Source organism: Rissa tridactyla, chromosome 2, assembly GCF_028500815.1.
Source record: "Rissa tridactyla isolate bRisTri1 chromosome 2, bRisTri1.patW.cur.20221130, whole genome shotgun sequence".
NCBI lineage: Eukaryota > Metazoa > Chordata > Aves > Charadriiformes > Laridae > Rissa > Rissa tridactyla.
The window spans coordinates 129,764,223-129,778,438 of NC_071467.1; the positions used below are offsets into that span (position 1 = coordinate 129,764,223).

Below are 14,216 nucleotides of genomic sequence, written 5' to 3' on the forward strand. Positions count from 1 at the left end.
AGAGCAATATCTGCTTACTTGTTCTTCCATTTTGGACACGCACATACAAAAAAGGTTCTTTGGGCCCTAGAATAAATGAATACAGGCGGAACTTTTTTTACCTATAATAAATACGAACATGTTGCCTTCCAAAGGTGGTACGACAACCCTGGCAGCAAAGCCACCCCTTTCTGCCCGCTTTCCCCCTGCCCCGGGCTGACTGTAGCTGAAGTAAGGTTTTCCTTCATCCGTCTCTCCGTTCCCAGCTTCTAAACTTTCCTCCTTCTCTCTCACACCCCTTTGTCTGAGGCCGGGGTTGCTCCAATTGCTTCTTCTCAACAGAAGGATTTCAGATGCCCCTTGACGGAAGAGGCTCCACGTAAGAAAAGCATCTCCAAGGAGAAAAGTTTAAGAGCTCCCCCCACAACCGCCCAGGTCATTGCTTGGCCAGCATATAGTCAGGAACATAAAAAGGCAGCCCCAAACCAGTACCTTGTAGTTTTACTAAGTGAAATAAAAAAAAAGGCATACGACTGCACATTGGGTGGAAAAGAGCTTTTATGGAAATAGATTTGATGCTGCAGTCTCTTTGTCCTTGGGTTTCAGAGCCTGAAGGAGTAGGTGAGTGAAGGACCGGTAAGTACTGAAGCCAGCCAGGTTGCCCGAGTTTATCGCACAGGAGCTTTTGAAGTTCATTATATATTATTACACACATTGAACCATTGGGCACTTGCCCGGCATCTACTGTATCATTTCAGTGACTGGTTTAATCTGTATTTTCACCTGGAACTCATCTCTCAGCTCTTGTTTCCTTTCAGGTCACTTTTTATTTTTAATTGTCCTTAAACCATTAGTTACAACCAAACAAAATCATAACTGCATAATACTTGACTGCTAGGAAATAATTTTCAGTCCCTGCCGCTATGTAGTATCTTATCTCACAGTCAGAAAAAGTCTAAAACCATTTTAACAATATAAAGTATATTGTGAATGCATTTAAAATGAATAAATCAGTTGTTGCTACATCCCCTACTATCAAGAAATGTGTTAATTACCGAATGTTTTTTGATGAGTTTGCTCTGTAAGGCACAACACCAGTACAAATCTGGCTTATGGTTTACTTTATCCAAAAAATCCCGGAGCTGATAGATGGAGCAGACAGCTGCCCAAGTTAAAGCGCATTATCTCGCTATCAAAAGAGATCCTGGGAATCTTTAACCTTGCTTCACAAGCCTTGGACACGGTAAAGAACATTTCCAGTGGTGGCCGAGCCCTTTTCCACATTAGGAGTACAACCCTGCCTGTGCTCTCCAGGGCTGCTCTCCTCTCCCAAAGAGAGTATTTACATTTTATCGCACAATTTCTTCATCAGAACTTCATTATACCAATTATCACCAATTATGCAAAAATCATGTGTTCCCTGGGTAAACAGCGTGAATTTCTAGGTAACAACCGGCCTCCCCCTGTAACAGAACTATGGGAGACCAGACTCTGAAACACCTGCTTATCACTACACAGTGAGAAGAGCGAGAAAACCAGCATGGTCCTGCCTTTTGCATATTTCAATACGACACGATGTGGGGCACGGGCAAGCACCTGCCCCTCGCCATACCTCTCTTTTGACCCCCGGCAGGGGAAGGAGGATGGCTTCACAGCAGGACAGGAGCAGGTACGGCACCGCCGGAGGTCCTTGGCCCCAAAATTAGAGGAGAGCACTTCGTTCCCCCCTTCCTTCGACAAGGCAGCGCGTGAGATGAGAGCAGCAAAGCCCCTCCTTGGCTGAAGAGAGAGAGGAGCTGGGTGACGGGCCTGAGAAGTCACTGCAGTGGCTCACGGCAAGGGCCGGTGGGAAGGCAGAGAGAGCCCAGCGCCAGCCCTGGGATAGCACCTTTGAGTCCGCTCACCACAGTACAGGGAGTGGGGTGTTTATTGGTGTTATTTTGTTAAGACAATCACGTCGTCCTGTCAGCAAAGGGTTTGGTCTTGGCGGTGTTCGTGTAACGCAGAGGAGTCACTGGTCTGGCGGAGGTGCTGGGCTCCCTGCAGTGTCCAGTCAGTGGCCCCTGGGCCAAGCGACCCAGCTGCGGGGCAGCCGCAGGCTCTGGGCCACCTGTCCTGCCGGTGTTCCGGCCACCCGTCCCGTGGCGGCTCCTCACGGGGCCGCGGCTCCGGGGGCGAAGCCTTCTTGGGCTACTCGTTCCCTTGGGCGTCATGGCCCCGGGCACCGCCGCCGTCGAAGACCTCGGGGCTGTCGGCCAGCAGCGAGGTGCGCACCTTCCTCCTCTCCTTGAAGCGACCCGAGTGGGAGACGCGGAGGCTCCGGCGGTTGCCACCGCCCGCCCCGGCGGCCTCGCCACTGCCGAAGGGGGACGGCTGCTCCTCCCGGCCGCCGGGGCTGGGGGGGGCGGCGGGGGGCGACTCGCTGGCGGCGGGGGGCGGCGGGGCGGCCGCCGCTTCCTTGTGCTTCTTCTTGCTGGTCAGCGACTTCCACCAGGGCCCCGCCGAGCTGGCCTTCACGCCGGCGCGGGGGGCGGCGGTGGCCGCCGCGCTGTCCGCCATCTCCGGCTCCTGCGGGGGGTGGCGGGGGTGGTTAAAGAGAGCGAGGGCGGGCCGGCAGCCGGGCACGCCGCCTCCCGGGACCCCTCCACCGCTCCGGGATCCCGCTTCCCCAGGCACAGGGGAGGCGGGCGGCGCTTCTAGGGGAGGTCTGCCCTTCGCCGCGGGAGCTGCCGGGCAGGGAGGGGACCGGTCCTGCACGGACAGGCAGGTGGGCACCGGGGGAGGATTTTCGCGCTGTGCCCCGGTGACAGGCCGGGAGGCGCCACCCCGCCTCCCCCTGCGCGGCCGGCAGGGAGACTTCAAGGTAAATAAAGCAGAGAGCTGAGCCGCGAGACCTGCGCTCGCCACCCCCCCTCAGCCCCAGCGGCGGACCCGAGGCCCGGTACCGTGGGGGCCGCTGCCTCCGCGGGCGGGACGGGGCGGGCAGCCCGCGCACCTCCCGGCGCCTCCTGCGATGGGGCACCGCTCCCTCCCTCCGCCCGCCGGCTCCGGGGCGCAACAGGTAGGGCGGGCGGCACTGACCTGCGGGCGGCCGGCAGCGCTCTCCTTCTCCCCACGGGGAAGCGCGGCCGCTCCTCCCTCCCTCCCTCCCTCCCTCCGCGGCCGGGAGGCGGCTGTGCGGCGCTGCGGCAGGTGGCGGCCGGCCCCGCCGCTCGCCCCCGGGGGCGGGGCGGTGGCCAGGCCGGCCCCGGGGCCGGGGCGGCTCGCGCTCACCTGCCCGGATCCCGCCGACTGGGGCGGGGGAGCGGCCGCGGCGGGGCCGGCCCTCGGTCCTCCAGGTTGCAGAGGGCGGGGAAAGGTCGGCGTGACCCGTCCCCCCGCTGAAGGGACAGCCGGCGGCGGCGGAGGGAGCCGTGGTGACAGCGTGGGCACAGAATGGCCACCCGGGGCTGCCCGCGGCAGATGCGGGGCCGCCGGGGTGCGTGGCCGGAGCAGTAACGCCTGTTGTTTGTGCACATGGTAGATGTTGCCGGGGTGAATGTTGTGTGGCCGTGAAGAAAGTAAGAATTGCCTTTAACTGCCCATCTTTAAAAAAGCAAATGTGGCTGACGTGCTAAGAAAGGCAGTGCCATCTAATATTTATACTTAAACTGGCTTAGAATCGGGACTTTGAATTTCTGTGTGATGAAAGATGGCCATACAAATGTCTTTCCCTTTTTTTTTTAATTCATCCAGAAAGGAGAAAAAATGATTTGGTTGTGCCACCCTATTGTGTTAAACGTGGTGATTTGCTCTTTGGAGAACTATGCCACGTAATATACATTTGATCCCTAACACCCCTCCTGTCAGCTACACGTTCAGTTACCCAAGGGCCCTGTGGAGGAGTTCCTGAAGGCAGAGGTATTACAACCTCATCTTCTTTGGCAGGTCAACTTCTGCTACTTGCAGCTTCCCCGAATAGCCCATAAAGGTAAGACATATGGAAATCGGTGAATGCAGGTTACTGAGGGAGAGGAGCCTGGGGTGTGTGTTTATATTACTCTCTAGATTGCTCCCTTCAAACCCAAAGGCTGGGATAGGGAAGCATGTGTGTACAACACACTCGAAAGTACTCTAAATTGTCTATCATTCTAACTGATACTAGCAGCAAAAAATCTCTCCTATGGAATAAACCAGTAACTTAACTTCCAGTGAGAAAAGATGGCCTTTACATTCCCTCCTAACAAGTAAGCAACTAGCATTTTCTACGATGCATAGCACCAGGGGATGGGGCTCTTTTGGGCCAAGGACAGCAACAGACCATAGGGTCAAGTTTCCCCCACAAACTGTAACGTACTGCTATACTACTCATTTGTATCTACGGAGAAAGGGAACACGAGCATCTCTCCTCATCTTGTGTCCCAGGAAAGTGCCTGGGAAAAAGGGAATTTATGAAGAAATAAGGGTAAGTCCTTTCCACAGAACATTACTGGTTGGCATTTATAGCTTCCATTCTGGTTATAGGCTTATACAAAACATTTACCACCATATTACTTGTTTATATTATTTTCATTACCATGGACCTGACCTCTTAGCTCACATAATGCCAAACTTAAATCAGTGTGTTTTTTTCAGTTCAGCCTGTTTCAAAGAATCTTACAATGGAAGAGATTTGTCCTTTTTGCTGCTGCACTGAAAGCAGGGTCTACTGAAAAGAGACAGGCAGGTTGGAAAGCTTTCCGAGAGACGTGTGAGTGCGAGGGTGCTGCCTGCATGAGTACGCAGTGGCACAGGAGGACAGCAAAAGCTGCTCTTGCCTTTGAACGTCAGTGCTACAAATCAGTCACAACACGCTGTTCCGCAAGATTGTCACTAGGGTTAGTGTTTATATGAAAACAACTCTTGACAGTGAAAATGTATGATCTGCCCCTTTCTTACTGCAACAGTACTTGTTGCATGCCTTCAGTACGCATATATTTGTGGTGTTGACATGAAAATAAAATAACCAATTGCCTCTTTTGATGCATTAAAGTTAGATATTATATTCATTTAATGTGACTACTGAAGTTAAATTCTGTCCTTTCTTTGCAGAAGAGGATAAAAATTAATGGGGTTTCATAGTGCCAAATAGGGTGGATGTGCAGCATTCCAGCAGACGCCCCAGTACACTGCAAAATAAAACTGTAGGGCCTCTTATCCTACACTGTAACATGCTCCTTTTGTGTAGGATTGGATCATGTTGACATAAGGTCTCTTCATAATTCTGCAGGCTCTCCAATATTCAGAAGTACACTGGTGTTCTCAAGATTCAGATTCCCAAAGACTAATGTCAGCTCTCAAACTAACCTTATTTATAACACATAAACTGTTACTGCAGTGGAAAAAAAAAAAAAGGTGCTTGATGCGCTTCCCACCACCCTTTTTCCAAACTTTGCAGACCCTCTGCTGTTCAGGTTGAAACTGGACCCTGGAAACCTTAGATTACCAAACCATACACTTAACTAATTGTGTTGAGGGGACCTATCTCACATCATAAGGGAGGCACCATCCACTGCAGACATCAGCCTTCCTGACACCATGGACTGCGCAGTGTCCAGCTGCACTCTGGAACCTTTCCACTTCCAAAACATAACAGCAGCTTTAACCCTGATATTAAATGCGGTTATAACTATACCAAGGGGATCCAACGATGCCCTCAGAAGGATAAAGGCCACTAGTGAATATTGTTATCCTATCTCATGCTTACCTTGAAGCCCCAGACCATCCAGCAAATATACTGGACTTCTGAAACTTGTGATTCTCAAATGCTAGCCGTAGGGCCAAGAACATGTTTGAGCCTACTGTAGAAGTAGGTCACATGGCACTGACACCTGTGAAGAGCAGAGGTCTTCTTAAGTCTGTATTCCCAGCAATATTCAAGAGCATGCTTGAATCTTCAAGTTTCGGTTCCTAAACTGTAACCCTGACCTGATGTACAACTGAGGAACTGGCCCTTAGGAAGAAAATCCACAACACTGATACCTGCTGGCACAAGGGGGCCTCTTAGCATTCAGCATTTAAAATAGTTCTTGAAACTCCTAGATCTCAAAGCCTAAATGTCACCCCAATTTTAACCAAGGGACCCAGGTGTGCAGGAAAAGACCGTACAAAGAATGGGCTCCCATCCGCATCAGGCTGTCTACTCTGAAGAAGCCAGCAGTAACCTCAGCTCTTTAAGCCTTAGATTTCCAAGCGCTAGCAGCATCTCAAACCTTAGCCTTTATTATAAGCACAGGAAGGACTCCAACCCTTTTGTAAAGGTTTCCCTGCTGACACCAGGCTGCTGCGTAAGGCTGTGGGACTGCAGCATCCACACCCAGGCTATGTCTATCCTCCCAAAAAAACAGTGAGTTTGAACCCTGCACCTGGTGAATTGGCTCTCTTGTTAGTGGTGACTCGCTGGCATAATTTTGACCTATGTCAGTGAATACCCACTGTTCAGGCATGGTTTGAAGGCAGTAAGAGCAAAGGATTATTCCCTCTAGGCAGAATGGATAAAACTACACCCATTTGTCTCCCTCCATAATCCTCTGGCTTTATTGCAACAGGTCTTGCACCCTCAAACACTTCAATATACAACGACTCCTGATGTTGTAGTCTAGGACATGCGTTGCACCATCTCAGCCTCAGGGTATGAAAATACCAGTTTGACGCATTATTACCAGTTTGCATTATTACAGGCGATAAATCACAGTTTTTTATTCAGTGCCTCTAGAAAAAAAAAGTACTCAAAGACCATGGGTGACACCATAGGACCCCGAGGAAACCTAAGTTAAGTATAATGTAATGTAGACAGGGCAAGTCCGTGCTGGTTGGCATGGGAGAGGTCCTTGACCCCATTTTATTGAGGACACAGATGTAGTCTTAACTTTCCTAATCTTACCTCCAATGCTAGTGTGGACAATATCCTTGCTTACATGGGATAGCTGCCTACCAGTAGCTCTATGAAGGGAACTAACTAGTCCTGTACTGGAACGTAAGACATTAGCTTGTATTAGTGCTAGTGCTCATCCTCATTCAATGGGAAGCTCATCTTTGTTAATAAATCTGTCTCAGAACACAACAGATTCTGAAACTTTACCTTAACAACACCTATACCTATAACGAAGCCCCAAAACTTCATCAAAACAGACCATAAACACAGTTCCTCAAACTTTCAGTTCCTGACCAGCCACCAGCCCTTTCTTGTATCCCATGATTCATCCCCCACAGCAGAAACAAGCAGAGGAAAGTAGGCCCCTAACATCACCAGGCCTTTTCTTATGTCTGCATATCTAGCAACAAACAGGCCGCTGCTTTGAATCCCAAATGCCAAACCTCATCTTCTCTCTCACCCTTATAGTGTCTGAAGATAAAACTAAGGTCATGTTTCTGTAGCAGAACATAAAAATAAAGATATTTGTTGTTAACGTCAGTAGCCTTCCTAGCTCTGCAGGCCGTACAAAAAAATCAGTTCATCCAATATCCATACTCCTAACCAGAGAACTCACACACTGTACAGAAAGAGTTGATCGTTATTGATATCAGCACGCTGCAATTCTTGCAACTCCAATAACAACTCAGTTCTTTAGGCTTTAGATTTTCAAAGTTTATCTTTATCCCTACTTTAATTATAACTGTAAGATTCACATCTGTAACAACAAAAAACCCACCATAAATATCTGTCTCTTACTGACATCAGCCCTATTCTGAATACTGAGGGCTGTGCAGCATCCAGTAACAATACAGGTTCTTCAATATTTGCATTCGTAACCTAACTCTAACTGTTACCTTGTTACGAACACCTATGGACCTCAGTCTCCTAATGTTCTTGGGCAGCAGCATGTGTAAATAATATGGATCTTCTTGGACATCGGTCATAGCCGTACCTGCCCTATAGTAGAACAGAAAATAAGGTATCTTCAAATATTGCCAGCAGCAATTTGTGTTCTTCGAGATCTACAGTTCCAAACCCTCCAGCTAACCCTACTCCTCATTCTAAGCTTCACCTTAGTAGTAATAAGTGGCGTGTACTTTTGAGAAAAGAGAGAATACTTTGACTCCCACCTTGTCAGGCCCTGCAGAACCTTGCAATGAAGGCAGCTTCCAGTGGCAAGCTTGGTTCCTGACATCCCCAAGTCTACTGTAAACTGAACCCTGAAGGTTCCCTACTTACAACCTTCTGCTCATTTCTATTGTAGCTTATAAAGCACTGGTTCCATCAGACACAAACTTTCTTCCTAACTGCAGTACTTGTAACATCCTGCGGTAATCCAGGTCCTTCAGGCTTTCAACTGCCAGTCCTGGCTCTAGCTGTTGCATCAGCATAATTACATCCAGAATGCCATGCCTTCAGAGAAAGATAATGTAAAGTATGTTCCCCATGTAAGATCCATTGATGTCCTAAATCTGCAAGCCCTAGAGCATTCAGCAATAATCATAGTTCCCTAAGGTTCAGATTTCTGAATCTTAACCATGATCTTTACTTTAATCAAGGAATTAATCTCTACAGCTAAAGAACATAAAACGTATGGACGCTCTCACTCTTATCTTCATGAGCCCTGTGGTGTCTTCATTCCCTTTAGATAGCTGTAGGGGATATAGCGATGTAATTCTGCTTTGAAGATCCAGTTAAATGGCATTCTTCTTGTGTAAGTGTTTTGAATTACCTTCCTACTCAGTGTTTTCATCAGTTCCTGGTTATTGACAAGGGGGGTCTGTTTGCACTCGAATCTTCTTCCTCCCTTTTCTGCTGACCTTGACTCTGTACTTGTCAATAAAGAAATAAGAAGGCAGCCAGACAGGCTCCTGCTGCTTGTGCCCTTTGGGCAAGGTTTGGGGAAAGTGCAGCGTCGAGGGAAAGTATCGTAGCCTCTCCAGCTACTGCCACTTTGGGGAGCTTGAACAGCTGGAGAAGTGCTGTGGACCTTTCTGTGAACCTTCCTCCCATCCCCATCTCCTTTTCTGTCCTCTCCAGCCCCTTCTCAGAGAGCAGGGCAGCACCTACTTAGCCATTAGCAGGATCGGGGGAGCAAGCTGCCTTTGCCCTGTCTGTACTCTGCGTGGGGGAGCGTGGTACTGGAGGCAGCTGAAGGTAGCGCGGAAGAGGCTGGGGGCTGCCTTCATCTCCAGGTGGGAGGGAGGAGGAGAGAGCAGCAGCCTAGCTCGGTTAGGAAAATGCTCTCCCTCCAGACATGTGAGTCCAGGCCGGGCCCTGTGCAAACACAGTTAATCATCTCATGGTGATTGAGATGACCTCATTTGTACAGGTCTGCACTGTGCAGTGTTTGAGCTTATCATAAAAGAGAATATGCAGCTGCTCCACGCGCTCTGCAAACCCCTCTCAGTACCTTCACTTTCACCTCCTTGCAGCCTGACTTTAAGCCCTCCTTCAGCCCAGCTATTTATTACCACAGGCACTCCTGCCACCTCTCCGAGACCTTACCAAAAACGAGAGTTTTGCCCAATGCTACACCCGCAATCCCTCCTCCCTCCTGTATCCTAAATTTGACAATAACCCACAGCTTGGATCTGTCAAGCACCTTGTTTCAGAGGAGATCCCAGACCTGATACGTTCCTTCCCAGAGTCTCAGGCCAAGTGCCCCTGGCAGCTCTGTCTCTCCTTCATTAAGCTCAAATGTTGCGTGAGCTTCGAGACTGTTAAGTGTATAGGAAAGTGTAGCTTTACCTCTTGCTTAGAAATAAAATGAATGTGGTACCAACTCACCCAGTTTTGTGCTCTGTTAGACCCGTTCTGTAGCTTAAACTGACAGCAGCTCACAGAGCAGTACTTTAAGAGCAAAACTCTGTCTCCTTTGTAACTTCATTTTAGAAAGGTTTCCTGAGGAAACAAAATATCTGCACTTAGGCTCTTTGTCGGCTTCTCTTTTTGCAAATTCTGCTCTTTTCCTGGTGACTTCTGCATCCTTTATCCAATTCCAATGGTATTTGACAGCGGGAGAGAGAAAAGTAAGTTTCACTACAACTGATCCCTGGGTAGAGAAGCCCCAAATCAGTGTCTCAGTTGAGGGAACACTTCAATAGTTCCAGGTTCATTCTTGCCTGGCAGCTGCCTCTTCAGTAACCATGTGCTTTGGAGTCAGACACAGCACACGCTGCCCCGTCTCTGGCGCGCTGTTCTCGGGAAACAAAATTCCTTTGCTCAGTGGCCCCGTCAGGCTCGAAATATTTAAACCTGACAGCAACAAGTCTCGCAAAGACAGGGGTATGAAGAAGAGATTTCAGCTGTTCTGCAGCACTCAGGAAAGTTGCTACCTTAGAAACCATTAACTTCATTTAATGTTTCACTAAGCGTGGCTGAGACACTTCTGCTTTATGGGTGGCAAGTCGTCTCACCCCGGTAGCTCCAAGGACCAGCTGTAAGGGGGTACAGAGCTGTGCCCATCACACCAGAAGATGGGGCTAGCTGAATGGCAGATGGGAAGCATGGGCGGATGCCGGCAGTTGGGGACTGCTGCTGCACCCACAGCGCTCCACCAAAGGCCTTCTCCAGTAGCTGGAGGGGAACAAGGTTCCTGCCGAACATCCAGCTGCAGACAGGCACAGGTATCTCCCCTGCTTCCCGAGGAGCAGAAACAAAATGACCTAGCAGGGAAGTTACATCAGCTGAAACACAGGCTTCTAGAGCATCTTCCAAATGACTCTCACTACTCTCAAGCAGCGCCTCACGTGAGATATATCATCACACTCTGCTGGATGCTTTGAAGCAAAGGGAAGATCCAGTCAGACACATTTTTTTCTGCGTACTGGAGTATAGGTTTGCATTACAGAGACACGTGCTTTGTCTTCTCCTTTAGCAGTCAGTTTTGCAGAGAAAAGTCCGCTGGCTGTTTATTTCCATGAATGGTGAATGTGGACCAGAGACAATCGTATCTCAGAGGTGCTGCTCAGCCCCAGGTGCAATGGTGATGGCCACAGTAAGTCTGACATAAGAGATGAAGGGTGTGCAGCGCTAATGTAGCATGGAGGGGACAGGGTCCTTTTATCTCCACACTCAGCATGCCCCTGAGGATGCTTGCCATCGTTTATCTGAGACAAACATAGACAATTCATTAGATATTTGTGTTTTAGGATGCAGAACCATACTGTTCCCTCCATCCAATAGATTAAAAACTTCTTCACTCCAAGGAGACCCTGCATGGGTGTTTCTAAACACACTGCTTTGTACTGTCATTGAATCCTTAGGATGGGGCATGTGTTGAAGACCCCAGACCGTGAGCCATGTCAAAGCTACCAGTTTGCTCATGGTAGAGGGAAAGGGAGAAGCAGAAGTAGAATGGCTTGTTTGTCTTCCTGCAAAAATAAAAAATGGCACTAAAATACTGTTCTTGCCTTAAAAAAATAACTCATTACTGAACTGACCAGAAAAAATAAAGAAAATCATTGTTAGTCAAATGTCTGCGTTCAAGGGAGTGGCAAAGTGCTCTGATGGCATTGATTCCTGGATATTGATTGGATTGATATTGTGATTCATTGCTTGCTTGAAGTTTTACACAGAGGTGGTTCAGGGTGGCTGCAGGAAATAAATGTGTGCATAGGGCTTAGCTGTGGTAGTATGGGCATCCAAGTGCCAATCTGAAACTGCTGACACTCAGTAAAACTGTTTTAAGTTTTCCAAGTAGGAAAGTTTCCAGCAATGTCAGGATGGTAATTAGCGATTGATTTTCATTTGGCAGCTTGCCATGTGGTCAGAGTCACAGACACCAGAAGTCTTTTAACACATTTAATGGGATTTTTCCTTCCATTTACACTATCATAAATTACAAAGCATATTTCACTTCACAAAATAAAACCATTTCCAGATCATTTTTATGACAGTATTAAGTAGTACATAACCTACAACAAATAGTCCTGTAAAAGGCAGGAGGATCTATGGAAGTACTGGGAACTCAGACTATTTAGCATTTGCTCTGCAATCTGGGTTAATCTATCTAGCCCTTAGTTATTTCTCTAGAAGACGACAAATTTACAGTCATACCCTACACCTCCCTTCATTATCATAGTTACACATATTTTTCAATTTGAATAGAAACATGTGCTCCCTGAAATAATTCAGGAAACTGCATCACTGAGTTACCAAGCATATGATACAAACTATCAAGATGAGGGATTATTATAATTTTTTTTTGTATTGAAAATTGAGTTTGGTAGTAAAGTATGTTGATGTTCTATGCTTGCAGAAACATCTCATGCTCAGAAACAGTTCTAACATTAGGAATAAGTTGCAGTTAGACTATGAACTCTGTAGGTCAATGTTTGTGAGGGGAGAAAAATATTAAAATTTGGTAATAATTAAATTTACCAACTCCCACATTTCCTACACATTCTTTCTTTTTTTTTTTAAACAAACCATCATGAAACACATTCAAGATAAATACCTACATTTGTAGCAGATTTACTGTACGTTTATAAATACAGAAACATGACAAAACATAACTCGATTTTTACAGAAAAACCAAATCCTTCATAATTAACCCAAAAAAGTGCTAACTTTTCAACAAGGCCAGAAAATATCCAGTGTCCCAGCATCACTTAACTTACATATTACTGTAATCCAAGAAAAATCTGGCATGTGAAACTGATACTACCACCAGGACTTTTGAAAAATTCTCAATAACATATTTTACATTGGAGTAAAAAAAAAAAAAAAAAAAAGAGTAGAAAATACTATGTGTTTCGGGAAATTTCAAATGTCTAAAAGTGTACAGTTTAGGATGCTAGTGCCTAAATGCGAAGAAACCTAAGGAAAGCTGGAATACACACAAGAAAAGAATTCTCCTTTAAAACACTTGCAATGAAAGAGGTATGTCAGGATAATACTGCATTAGTGGTAATTGTTTTCAATATATCATAGCAAAAATGCTGGAAAGAATTACGTGGAAAATAATCAATGCACCGCATTGATTTATAGTTTGTTAAAATAAAATGCCATTCTTTCAGCTAGGTAAAGTAAAAATATCTTTATAATATAGGTTCTGTTTCACAATTGACATATATAATTATGTCTCATGGAGAGGGAAATGTATAGGCGTATACAAGTAACACTGATTAAGTACCTTTTTGCTTCTCTAGCCATATTAAAATATGTTTTGTGTTTCTTAATAAGTTAACAATAAAATTGTTTGCAACTTCTCAAAACAAATATACATCTGAGGCAAGGCAAAAGATACAAGGTAAGAGGATTTTTTCTGACCTTTTTTTTCCCTTCTACAAAAAGGCATATGTCTATGAGACATAAGCTTTCCCTAAACATTTTGGCATCCATCTGCAACTTTGCAGAAATTGAAGTGCAGTCAAGGAACTTTTCCTTTATGTTTAAAAAAATTTAAAGAAATGTTGTTTTTCCTTCCAACTAATTATTTTAAAACAAATGGCTTTGAAGATGTGCCTCTCTTCCTCTAAAAGAGAACATCTTCATTTTCTATTAAAATCTGCACAATTAACTTCTGGTACCGCATGTCATTCAGCGTAGCAAGGGTACTGTCCTCTGGAGGTCTCATTAAAGTAGGTCCAAACACTATTCCCAGGTTTTCAGCATTCATAAAATTTTCCTTTTCATGCAAGGTAACCCTAAAATAGAAAAAAAAAAGAAAAGGAAAAAAAAGTAAGTAGTTGTTTACTTCCCAGAAGAAAAGAATATATGCGCCTCAATCTGTAGTCCCACTTCACAACAAGCATTGGTAGATAATGGAATTTTTCAGTAACAATTTCTACTTTCTCTCAATATAGTAACTGCTTCCACGGCAAGTACAATGCAGTTTTGGTGGGACTTTGAGTTCCAGTGCCTTTAAAAACCCCTCCTGCAACTCTCAAGTGATTTTTTTCCACATGGCTATCCGTTAGGGTGTAAGAATTAGTGTCAATTGCTTTTTTGAAAAACATAATCATGGTTTAAATGGTGATGTACAGAGCAGGCCTCTACTCTACAATAACTACAGTTCCCTGCTGTGTTGTACCGGCGGTGCGGATGTGCTTCCAAGAACATGAACCCAAATTTTCTTTTGATTACCATTGATCCCCACGCTTCCAGCCTGCAGGAAGCCACCCATTCACGCATTTCTGCCTTGCTGGCTGCCTCAGGCCAACCAACATCTGAGTGTTCCCAATTGCTTGTTATACTTTAGGGGTAGGCTGAAACCTGGAGCAGCCTGAAGTCAGACTGCTACAAACGCCGTCTACCCTTGACAGAGAACAGAAATACTTCTAGGAAGGAGCCGGGG

At 46.5% G+C, this 14,216-nt stretch overlaps 2 protein-coding genes across 2 annotated transcripts in view; both read right to left on the reverse strand.

Moving 5' to 3' along the window:
• Nucleotides 1-214: 214 nt before the first annotated feature.
• Nucleotides 215-3,149, reverse strand: PRR15 (proline rich 15). The gene is made up of 2 exons (XM_054191297.1): nucleotides 3,061-3,149; nucleotides 215-2,547 (listed from the first exon to the last, which is right to left on the reverse strand). The coding sequence occupies exon 2, from the start codon at nucleotides 2,536-2,538 to the stop codon at nucleotides 2,170-2,172; it is 369 nt and encodes a 122-aa protein (XP_054047272.1). The 5' UTR covers nucleotides 2,539-2,547; nucleotides 3,061-3,149; the 3' UTR covers nucleotides 215-2,169.
• Nucleotides 3,150-11,688: 8,539 nt separating this feature from the next.
• The window catches only part of CHN2 (chimerin 2), a 167,178-nt gene continuing 164,650 nt past the window's right edge, over nucleotides 11,689-14,216 (reverse strand). Inside the window, exon 13 of the mRNA XM_054191296.1 lies at nucleotides 11,689-13,566. Within this exon, the coding sequence (XP_054047271.1) occupies nucleotides 13,395-13,566 (172 nt within the window). The 3' untranslated portion in view covers nucleotides 11,689-13,394. The remainder of the gene's footprint in view (nucleotides 13,567-14,216) is intronic.

Bases quoted from the DNA above. Each gene is read 5' to 3' on its own strand.
- PRR15 (XM_054191297.1), bottom strand. From the start codon at position 2,538: ATGGCGGACAGCGCGGCGGCCACCGCCGCCCCCCGCGCCGGCGTGAAG.